Source organism: Acanthisitta chloris, unplaced genomic scaffold (genome assembly GCF_000695815.1).
Source record: "Acanthisitta chloris isolate BGI_N310 unplaced genomic scaffold, ASM69581v1 scaffold650, whole genome shotgun sequence".
NCBI lineage: Eukaryota > Metazoa > Chordata > Aves > Passeriformes > Acanthisittidae > Acanthisitta > Acanthisitta chloris.
Window position 1 is genome coordinate 213,296 of NW_008649756.1, and position 12,100 is coordinate 225,395.

General features: G+C 35.5%; 1 protein-coding gene across 1 annotated transcript in view; it reads right to left on the bottom strand.

Moving 5' to 3' along the window:
- Nucleotides 1-12,100, bottom strand: part of RYR2 (ryanodine receptor 2 (cardiac)) — a gene marked incomplete at its 5' end in the record, with an annotated part of 271,378 nt that overhangs the window by 212,591 nt on the left and 46,687 nt on the right. Inside the window, 3 exons of the mRNA XM_009069811.1 lie at nt 3,411-3,523; nt 4,592-4,670; nt 5,429-5,503. Of these exons, the coding sequence (XP_009068059.1) occupies nt 3,411-3,523; nt 4,592-4,670; nt 5,429-5,503 (267 nt within the window). The remainder of the gene's footprint in view (nt 1-3,410; nt 3,524-4,591; nt 4,671-5,428; nt 5,504-12,100) is intronic.

A 12,100-nucleotide genomic window follows, 5' to 3' on the forward strand; every position in this document is an offset into this window, starting at 1 on the left:
ATCTGGCAATAGCGCAGCTCGCACGTTACATAATGCCACAAGCACTTATGTAAGAGCTTTTCCTCAGAAATTCTACACAGAAAAATAAGGATCCAAAATCCTATTGTATATCCAGAGATAATGAGACTCAGAGCAAGTCAATCACTTACTCTGGGACATCGTTCTGAGTCAACAGTCAAAATCCACTTCTCTGGACATCTGCTTATGATTTTAACATATATCTTCCTATTTGTTTAGCACTTGCTCATTGCAAGTAAAAAGATCACTCTTTGGGGCTAAAAAAGTCAAGTGTCTTGAATTTTTTTTTTTGGTAGAAAACAAGGAAGGAGCACTACAGGAAAGTCCTAATATTTTCTTAATACTTCCTAGTGATTGCCAGCCAAATGAGGTCTAAACATTAATCTCCTGACCACACTGAGATCATAAAGTTATAAAGTCGATGGGAAAGCAAATGAATTAAGCTACAGTCAGGCAACTGGAAGACTGACTTATGAAGCTGACATAGTTTTGCTCTCCTTTTGTATTATACAAATTCAACTAAGAGCTGACTACATTTTGAAAAAGCCATGCCCTGCGAATGAACTCTATTCATCTGTTATTTTTACATGCACATCTTTGCCCCAGGATGGTTAACCTATTTGTATTCATTCGGAAGGAATTAGCAAGTTACTTGAAAACATAGAACAATATTGTAATATGAAAAGGTGACATTCCAAACCTATTCCTAACAGCATATTTACATAGAACATTTGATAGAAAACTTAACTTTTCCTAAGGTTTTAACTGCAGAGTACACAATGGACATAAAGCTAACCTTCAGCATCTGAAGAACATTATTCTCTGTTAAAGAAGTACTCAGTACCCTTACAAAAAGCATTTCTCAGCTGGATTCAATATAGCATATTTTGTCTTGCTATCCAAGCGTATTCCCAAAAAAATCATCTCTCCATAATCCTAACTACTGTAAAAGGTCTCAGTTGCAATATTCCTTTAAGTATTGTAAACAATAGCAGCTCTAACATGACACTGCATGCAAAATTAAAACAATGTACTGTTCAAACTTGCATCTTTTGAAGTTATTTTAGTAAATGGTCTAATGGATTAAGACAAACAGTTTAAGATGGATAGATAGCTTGCATGAGAAATATTCACTCGTTGGTAACTGGCTAATTCAGACTTTATCAACTGTGTGAATTTTCATAGAAGTTTCACTGCTTAATTAACAGAGCTAACATAACTACTGAATAGGTAGCAAAACCACAAATATTTTGATGATTGCAAAGCTACAGTTTACCAGCTTCTAATTTATTCTTGAAAAACATCTGTTCATAAAAATGTGAGTGCATGTAAAGCCAAAATTAATTTGCTGAATCCTCCTCCTTAATGACAAACCAGGGCTCTATAACTGACATAAGTTTAATAACTATTCATTAAAATCTAGCTCTAAAAAGACTATAATACAGTATCATTCCCCTCCATCCTGAAAATTTAATTTATTTTTAGCATATTGATATTTTGCATTGAAGACACAGTATGTGCATTAACACCACATGATGAGGAAAATCAGTGTCTGCATACAGTCATCATGCTCTTGCTGTACAAAAGTATATATGACAGCCTTGAGAGTCAACAGTTGAGGCACAAACCCTAAATAATGTAAAAGGCTGAGCTGATTCATCAATTAGAGGGCAGGAAGTATAAGTTCAGGCATATGACTACACAGAGACATAATCTGGAGCAAAACTGAATTTCAGCAACCCAGTTCTACAATTCAGTGAAATCCAATGTCTGTGAATAAAACCCCTTCATGAATTAGATTTCTCATTAATTCAGTCCACAATAAGTTGTTTTTTTACTAAGTCTAATTACAATTTTCATAAAAGTAGTTATTTAAATAATTTTAAAATGCAGACGATCAGAAAGTTGTCAGAATATCTAATGACAAAAAATAACTCATTAAATGAGTTACTGAACTTCTAATTAGAACTTAAAATTATATTCTACTAATTATATTCTCATTTTCCAAATGAAGAGAGAACATTTTCAATTTTACAATTGAAGTCTTACTAAACTATTCACTTTTTATCCTAAATACTGTAAAAAATAAAAAATAATGTCTCATAGCAAAAACAATTAAACTTCAATGTTATATGCAGATCTCACAGAATCATAGAATATCCTGAGTCAGAAGGGACCCACAAGGATCTTCAAGTCCAACTCCTGGCCTGGCACAGGGCAGCCCTGAGAACCACACTATGTGCCTGAGAGCATTGTCAAAATGCCTCTTGAACTCTGTCAGGCTTGGTGCTGTGACCACTGCCCTGAGCAGCCCATTCCAGTGCCCAAGCACCCTTTGGGTGAAGAACCTGTTCCTAATGTCTAACCTAAACCTTCCCTGACATAGCATCAGGCCATTCCCTTGGGTCCTGTCACTAGTCATGAGAGAGCAGCTGCCCCTCCACTTCCCACCATGAGGAAGCAGCAGACTGTGATAAGAATAAAAGAGTTTCACAGCATGAAGGAGGCCAAACCACCCCAGAGGCCTCAAGGCCTATGAATAGGCCTTGGCTCTGCTTAGTTCATTACTTTATGGCACTCCTAGATCTCTAACAGTTTTTTCACAAACTCAAAACACTTAGTCTTTAAAGATTTCTTTTTTAAGCTGTTTTGTTGAATCACTGGGGCTGATTTTACAGAAGCTGCCAGCAGAATCATTTTCTTCTTATTTCAATCTTATTTTTGCCATAAAGTTAATAACGTTCAGGTGCTTGCAACACCAAGAATACCAAATGAAATTCATCTTACAGTGTTGAAGTATTTAATAACAGAACAAATGGAAGATACTTTGATGAAGAAGCAATTTAATCCACTCAGTAGCCACACAGAAATTTTTGAAGCATTTCAATCATTTAATCATTAAGTATTTTAATTATATTTCATTATTATGTCAGCTGCTCTATATATTACATTGTGCATAGTCTTAATAAAATATGGACTTTTAAATTCCATAAATGCTAATGTACCTATGCTAAACACTCTTAAATTTTGGTACAAAGATTTAATTTATATGATAGTATTGTTAACCTCCGAACACTCACAGGGACTCTACACATCTCAATTGTGCAATTTGGATAGATTTTTTTTCCTGTACTTTCTTTTTTTCATCATCAGTAAATTTTTCTACTTCTATTCTGTTACTGAAATGAACACATATTAGATTAGCCATAGATCAAATTTACACTTTCCAGACCTTTAGTGTCTTGTTTTGCAAAATATTATTAAAAACAGCTTAAACATCTTATGTTTTGCTTTTTGGAGGTGGAAATGTAAAACACACTTTATTAGAACACTTCTAGTAACAGTTTTTTCCTGTAGAAGAAGCACTATACAGGTATTTTTATATAACTTACCAAATATCTTTCTGAAGAGACACTGACTAAAATAAGATCATCTCCAACACGCACTTTTTCTCCTTCTGATCGTTGTTTGGAAGCAGGATGTATGGTCCACCAGCATGCCTCACCTACATCAATATTGAGTAACAGCGAAGAAATAAATAAAAGAGGCCCAATGTTACTGACATTGCTTTCACACGTATCTCACTCCTAAAGTTCTGATCCAGTTTTTAGCTGATTAAACCAAACATCTACGTGTTTCAGTAAGTAGTATCATTCCTGCACCACCTTGCCAGAAACTCAGCTGGAAATAATTTACATAAGCACAAGTCTAAGACCTCTGGAACAGCAATTCCAGAGTTGAATAGGGAGGAGGCTCTCTGTCTTCTCTAGGCAACCTGGTCCAGGCTGCTTTTGCTAAAAAGATTCCCTGCCACCTTCATTATCGATTCTGGAAAAGACGTGAAGGAATATTCTGCTGAGAATTAGGACAAAGAAATAGAGCAACCCATCACAAAAGGCAATGAAAACAAGCATTTACAATACCTCTTAAAATAATATTTGAAAGAGGTTATAAATCCAAATTCAAATATGTTCTTCAACTTCGACTGACTGTTAGTGTCTATAATTCCCCAGAATATTTTTAAGTATTAAAGTCACAAATTCTATTCCCACAATAAACCCTGCTTTCATACATACTTCTTCAACAAAAAGCATGGTTTTCAGAAAAGAACCCTTTGACCTTGGAACTGTTCAATCATTGCATTATTACTCTCACTACTCCTATCTAGAGCAAGGCTTTAAGAAACATGCAAACTTATGTCTAACTAAACAGTCATTAGCAGTTCTTAATTTTAATAGAATTTTTATTTAAAATAATACAAGCTTAAAAATTTTGCAGCAGAAGGCTTCTACAGGAATTAAAACTTGGAAAAATTCCTTTACTTACATTCATTAATATAAATTTATATTTAAGTATCAATAGACACGCTTATATCACATAGAAAAAATTACATAATTTAATTAGAAAATATAACTATAAGATACTGAATAATTAAACACACATATATGAAATTTGGTTTCTTTAGTTCTTAAAATAATCTTACTTTTTACAGGATTTCTATGTATTTATAGGTCTCTTCTGATGTTTAAACTGAAATATTCTTCATTATATAGTATTTTAAGCTAGTGTTTACCTGTTGTGTCCTCTTGCAATCCTACATCAAATGCCAGCTTATCCATTGAAGATCGAGATGTAGAGAGGCAGCATAGATACTATAAAAAAAAAGCATAAATTACTGGTTCTGCTCACTTCTGATGATCCATCGAAATATAAAAAGCCATCAACCTACTAACGCAGTATTAACTATTCCTAGATTATTCTCACGAGTTACTTATCAAGCACATGTATGCCTGATAAACTGAATGGTACTCAAGGAGGCTTGAGTAAGATTTATGTTCTAAAGTAACCTCTCAGTCTATCCAGGTTAACTTTCCAGTAAAACAGGAATATTGAGAGTGGAAATACAGGAGTTAGTTGCATCAGATTTCAGCCCCATCAAGCCTCACTTATAGTTAAGGAGTTCAGAACCTGTAAAATTCATCAGGGAACTGAAGACTAAGACTTCTGTCCAAAATACATGCAAGAAGGAATTTCCTTTTCCACTCATTCTCCAACATATGCTCAGGTTGACAGCAAGATGTTAGCTGTAGATTCAGTCACAGCTTGTGCAACATGGAATATCCAAGAGAAAGAAAAAAAAAAAAGAGAATTCACCACCTCAGACTGATGAACAGATGAGTCAGCACTATGGGAGCCAGACTTAATTTTAGCACTTACCCAGATACCACCAGCTTGGTTTCGTATTTCCAAGAACCTACCTTTCACAAAGGTTTCCAGTAACCACAAGTAAAATGCCTCTTTGATGTGAGCAGTTCTCCAGATATCAGTAAATGGAAATAATCTACACACATTCAAACACAACTTTCATACAAAAAAGAAATCATTGCTGCTGACAGGTCCAGTTACATACCATGCCGCTGTAGGAATGGCGCAGCAAGATTGCATGCCCATAGAGTAGCGTTCGATGACCACCACCTTGTGCTGACTGAAAAATAAAGAGGAAATGATATACTGGTATATTCTAATAAAATGGGGCCTTTTGAGAAAGACAGAAACAAAGAAAGGAAGAAAAAGAGAAAGAAACAAAGATGAGAAAAAGTTGTGCACTTCGTACCATCACCTATTTGGTATTAAATATGTACACTAGAATCTTGAATCCTTCTTCCTTGGACAGAAAAAAAGGCAGCCCCTAGAGAAAAGCAGCTTCAATGTGTGCCATGCTGCCCTCTACACACTGATGTATTGTTTAATCTCTCCATATTCACCCATTTCCCCTCCAAATTACACACTTTTCTATACAGACGGTATGCAAAGGGAGCTTCTAGAGTATTCTCCCTATTTTACCAGAAAACATTAATCAACAACAATGAAGACCATCAACGTGCAGAATGCTTGTCCCACACTGCATAAATATTATCTGACAGAATTCTTTATCTGCTAGGCCAGATAAGTGCTCAAAGACATCCAAGCTAATTCAACAGTATTTGAGCATTCTGAAAATTCAAAAATCGTGCCCAAGTAATTGTTCCTCTTGAGCAGCATAAAACTTGATTGGGGGAAAATTAATGAAATTCACCTTTATCCCAAGAAACTACAGCCATATTGTACACAATATTTTCATTACAGTTTCTATTATCAATAATCAGTTTAACCACTTGTGAAAGAATAGAGCTGGTTAAAGCACGAGCAACTGTTCAACTGCTGCTGAAGATTTATATATTCCTTAGACTGAGATGAAGCTGACTGCACTGAAGAGCCTAAGTTCGTATTTCTCTGCTAAAACAACTCAGGTAATACTATGCACACCACACTCTTCAAGATGTATCATACAGGACTCCTAATTTAATTTTTTATACATGGTATTTATACCCTTCCTTTTACCACAGTAGACTGACCTTCTGTTTGACTGAAGCATCAGATCCATTACTGAATGAACTGGAAACAACCACACTATCTTATGTCTCTCACAACTACATTTCAGTGCTGAAGATCAGTTTAACTGAATGGCTATGGTGGCAACACACAATTATTTCTCCTCTTTATTTACTCATTGTTCTTATTTATATTTTATGCATTAGCATTTGTTGATCTTTGAGTTACTTTACTTGGTCAAGGAAAAACAAATTATAAAATAAGAGGAACAGGTGGCAACAAAGCAAACGCTTCAAAAAATAATAAATTTAGCACTTTTAAGAAACTGCCAAGAGTTTCTGGCTTTGACGTTTATTGAAAAAAAGAGCAGCTCGATGGACATAAGGTATATTTTGACTTCCAACAAACTGCACAGCAGTCAAAATGTAGTGAAACACATTGAATAATCTCCCTGGAAGACTGAATGACACCAATTTTTATTGAGAAAGAATCAAAGACATGAAGCTTGTCACAGACACAGCCTTGACAGCAAGATATGAAGACTTAGCTTTAAACTACCGTTAATACCATCACTTTTTCCAAAGGCACAAGGAAAGAACAAGACATTTGGTAAGTTCAGGCCCACTATACCAAAGATGAAGGCTGAATGTTTGCTGCTCATCACATCGTAGAAGAAAGAAAAAACTGCTGTGAACATACTGTCCTACCAACATTTCATATGTGCTGGGAAGCTGTATCAGCAGCAGGCATAGGTACCCAACCAAAGTCAGTAACATGGACAGAAGTTCAATATTTCACTGATATTTTTATCAAAATTATTCTGTGCTACTATGCACAAATTTGATATCCAACATAAAGATTTGGTTGTCTGTTGTACAAAAGATGAGAGGAATAGTGTGACCAACAAAAAGTGTGGCCATACTGATTTGTCTGTCTAGCAGCTATTTTATTAAATGCTCACTTGTAGCTGAACAGCAGAAAGGTTGGCTCAAAAAAATTTCAGTCACTTTTGTGAAAAAAAATGAGACAGTGGCTTTTTTGAAACTTTTTTTCAAAAGGATTAAAGCAATTATTTTTAACCAATATTATTTTTGCCCATTAAAAAATATGTAAGCAAGTTTGCTGTTTGTCTCTTACATGGAAAACAGAGTCGCAAAAAAACATTTCAAGCACTTTCCATTTAAAAGTTTGATAGGTAATCATCAAACCAATCAAGTGGAGGGAAAGTGAAAAGATCAAACAAAAATACTGGAAAGGCTAGAAAAGCCAATTGGTTCGATGAAACTGCCTTCCATTTTGGAGCTTGTCTTTCAGGGTATGTACATACCTCTACATTCATTTCTATTTTAATGGCTCATTTCATAACTAAACTGCTTAGTAAGTAGCTGTTGGACCATGATAAGAGAATCTTTGGTTTTCAAAACTATTCATTCCTTTTCCAGAATAAAGTTTTAATTTTTCCACATTAAAGTATTAAAATTAATTTGAGAGTTAATAATTTGACTTCTATGGCAAAATACAACATCCAAGATGAGATCTGCCACTGAAATTATACCGAGTTTCTAGTAATGTTGCAAGTAAGATTCCTTGGAAATCACAATGCTGACTAGTTCAATCCATATGACCTACAGATTTTTGCACAAATATAGGAATGGCATTATAATGCAAGTAAGATGTAACAACCACATATTTTATCATTACTTTTATTTGCTTTATGTTTTTAATTTTCAATTTTCAGAGCAATTTCTAAGTTGAACAATACGTTCCTCAAATAAAACCAGGCTGGACAAAAATACATTTGTGTTCAAAGAAGAACTTACCCATCAAAGTTCTACAAGCTATGCCATTCAGAAGTATCAACTATATTAATGCAAAATTCTTCTCATTTTATCCTCCAAGACTTTGGGATTTAGAATAAGACTTGAAAAGCCTTCAGAACTGGTAAACACTAAAGACCATTAATTGAGATTGAAAGCATATGGGGCAAATTCACTCTGCTTGTGAAAAATTCATGTAAACTGCCCATCTCTAATCTAGTATTTCTGCATCTGGAATACGCGATTAATTTGGAGTCATTGCATTACCCAAAAGTCATTGCCAAAGAAAAGGCAATTTAGAATATAAGAACAGGAATTAGAGATAAAAAATTTAGCATTCAAGATATATAAACAGTTTTCAAGCTCAATACACTGTTAGAGCAAGCAGTATAAAAAGAGTACTGAGATCTGAGCTGTTTTGTTTGATTTAAAGAATGTTATCTTGAAACAAATACAAAGGAAAATAAGCAAAAATCAGGAAATACTTATTTTTCCTTCTTTTCTTAATAGAAAGAGGATTAAAATGCCAAAAAGTACTCAAAAAAACTACAACCTACAAACTGTCAAATAAAATGTGCAAATGAGAGAAGTAGCAGAACATGAAATAAACATAAAGGGAAAATGCTATGAGCTTCAGGGAGACATCAGAGAAAGACAACCATGTGAAAGCATGTACATAAACAGGACAGTTATTTCAGTGCTTTGTGTGTGTACAGACAAAGCTCTTGTAACATTGTCATTATAAAGAAAACTAATGCTTGAGAAAGCCTGACAGCAATTGCATTTAGCACATGGCTGTTCAAACAAGCCTAGTCACCCACAAAAGCAATTTAAAAATACAGAATGTGTCACAAGAACGCGGGAACTGATTCACACTCTAGAAAAATCCCATGATGTGTCCACATCAGTAGAACAGAATTAGTGACATGTGCTATAGGGAAAATGACAGTACAAAACTGTATTGTAAGGGAAAATAATTTTGATGGACTTAAAACATAACAAAAAATTAACACAAAATTAAACTAAGTGAAACAATATGCAACCAGACATCAGTAGTAAATCCTTCAAAAATGCAATGCATATAACTTATGATAATGCTAAATCATGACCTAATTGCAGTCAGCTGCTCAGCCTCATATTTCCTCTGTGCCCCAGATCCAGTCACAGGAAACACCAGCGCAAACAGTCTAGATGGAACGTAGGACCCCTCAATATTGCTCTGAATGTGTTTCTAAAAAAAACTACACAACTACTTTCATGGCACTGAACATTTATAACATGGGAAAGCAGGTCTACAGTAAAAGAAACAATATGCTCCCATTGTTCTCCACAAGTGTTTTCCAAGGAAATACTACAAGATAACATTAAAAGTTACAAATACAATTTTTAGTGGCTGTTTCATATGTACACTGGAGTAAAACAATGTCCTTTAAATCACTGAGTACTCACACTTCATTAAAATGGAGCACACTAACGATGACCATTTTAAACTTAAAACAGCTGTTGGAGAAAACAGCTTGTTACACAGAGGACATCTACAGTTCCATTAAAACACTTGCAAATATAAATACAAAGGCATTCTTTTCTGTATCACAAATATGTTCTAAGTTTCATGAAGTTTAGTAGTTTATTTCTAGCATTTATACTGTTAGAAAACTAAATAATGTAAAAAAAAATTCAATTCCTAAATCATGACACTTAGATTAAATGTATAAGCAGAAGTATATAATTATACACAGAATATCATACACTTGCCTCATTTGAACCCTTTTAATTTAAAACCCTCCACCACCACAAAAATAAACCAAGCAGGAAATTGCACCCACCAGTGATGGAAGCCCTAAAGAATTATATATTAAAAACCCAAATGTTCCTCCAGTGATGGAATCTTCAAGTCCCTTCCCCAAGACCCACATTGCAGCTGTCAAAATTTTCATTCAGGAGAAGTTCAATTATGAAATTTTGGGTTTGATCCATTAAGAAGAGAAATCAAACAGGAAATCTGGGTCTGACCACATGTATTGCCTTGAAAAAAATCGGTTACCATGCATTTTGAGTAAAAGTATATTTAGGCCCTGGCCTACGCTGTTCCCCGTCCGAAACTACCTGTGCCAAGATCAGAGATGCAAGGCTGCTGGCATCAATGCCTTTATCAAGTGGCTGGTGAAAGTGTTTAAACCAGCAGGGTAATACAAGTATTTAAACGGAGCCAGTTCTTTAAAAAGGAAACTGTGAGTGCAGAAGAGACATGTGCTTTTCCTATATAAAATTCTTTAGGACTTCATTCATTTAAGCAGAGCAAAGGTTTCCATTTAAGTGACCATCAATCAGAATGAAAATTACTGAAAGCATGTGGAATAGATGCAGATCTTGAAAGCTTTTGAATCCTTACTCAGGAGAACATAAACTCCATAATGGCAGAATTAGAAATGAAGTGAAAGAAACTGGGAAAAGAATAAAAGCACCTGGAAGTAACAGGAGGCAAGGATGTTCCACACTTGTGGAAACAGATGTTTCACTATGACTCTATATACAAATATCTGCAAGACGCTACAGCCATTTCTGTAGTGGAGATGATCCTCAAAATGTTTCCATAGCAGTGTAAAAATTACTCATACATTGATTTAATTATTAATATGCATCTTTCTAATCTGTTATAGACTAACGTAGATGGAGGTTGGTATTTATCTCAAATCAACAGTGATGCAATCCTACAAGCTGCCTAGAATAGAACACCACAAATGTTTGATGAGACCCTCACAATTATACACTGCCTAAATTTTTTCACACTGACCACAATTTGAAATGACTAACCAGAGCTTCTTTCTGATACTAGGCAACAGCCAGTTGGAAAATATAAGAAGGCTCATTCTTTTAATACCAGCATGATCAACTACAGTTTATGAAAAGCTAAAAAAATTTTTGATGTGGTGGGTTGAGCGTGGCTAGATGCCAGGTGCTCACCAAGCTCCCCACTCTCACAGGGGAGAGAAAGTAAGATGGAAAACAACTTGTAGGTTGAGATAAGGCAGTTTACTAAACCAGAAGTGAAAGGTCATGCATGCACACAAGTAAAAGAAAAAGCCTAAAGATTTTATTCACTCCTCCCCATCATCAGGTAATGTCTGGCCACTTCCCAGAAAGCAGGGCTTCAGCACGCATAGTGGTTGCTCTGGAAGGCAAATGTTGTAAATAAGGAATGCCTCCACCTCCTCTTCCTTTTCTTAGATTTTATATCTGAGCTGATATCATATGGTATGGAATATCCCTTTAGTCAGTTTGGATCAGCTATCCCAGTCGTGTTCTCTCCCAGGATCTTGCCCACATCAAGCCTTGGGATGGTGGGGTGGAATGTTGGAGAGCCAGCACTGCTCAGCACTAGCCAAAACACTGGGGTGTTAGTGACACCTTTCTAGATACCAATGCAAAGCACAGCACCGTAAGGACTGCTATAGGTAAAATGAACTCCATGTCAACTAGACCCAATACGCTTGATGACAAAACAAACTCAGATTGATTTAGCCTAAGAAAAATAAATAGTGAGTGGAGAGAAAAGGGCCATTTTGATCAGTAATTCAGCCCACCTAAATTCTGCTTGTGGTTACACAGGTAGCTTAGGATAGCCATAGCTCCAAGTCAGGCTACCAAAGAGTCCAGAAAACCCCAAGCAATGGTGAAAAGGGAGTGTGTGGAAACAGGCTGAGTCACTGCAGAACTTGCAAAGTATCCCTGGAACAGAGCTAAAAAGGCTCGTGAGACAAGATTAGTCAGGCAAAACTGACACTTGGAACACTAACGCTGGGAAATGAAATCGTCAGCAGCATCAGAGAACTTGAAAATGCTGTAAGCAGTAAAGACTACAAACAAAGCTATAGAGCATGAGCCAAGAAGTT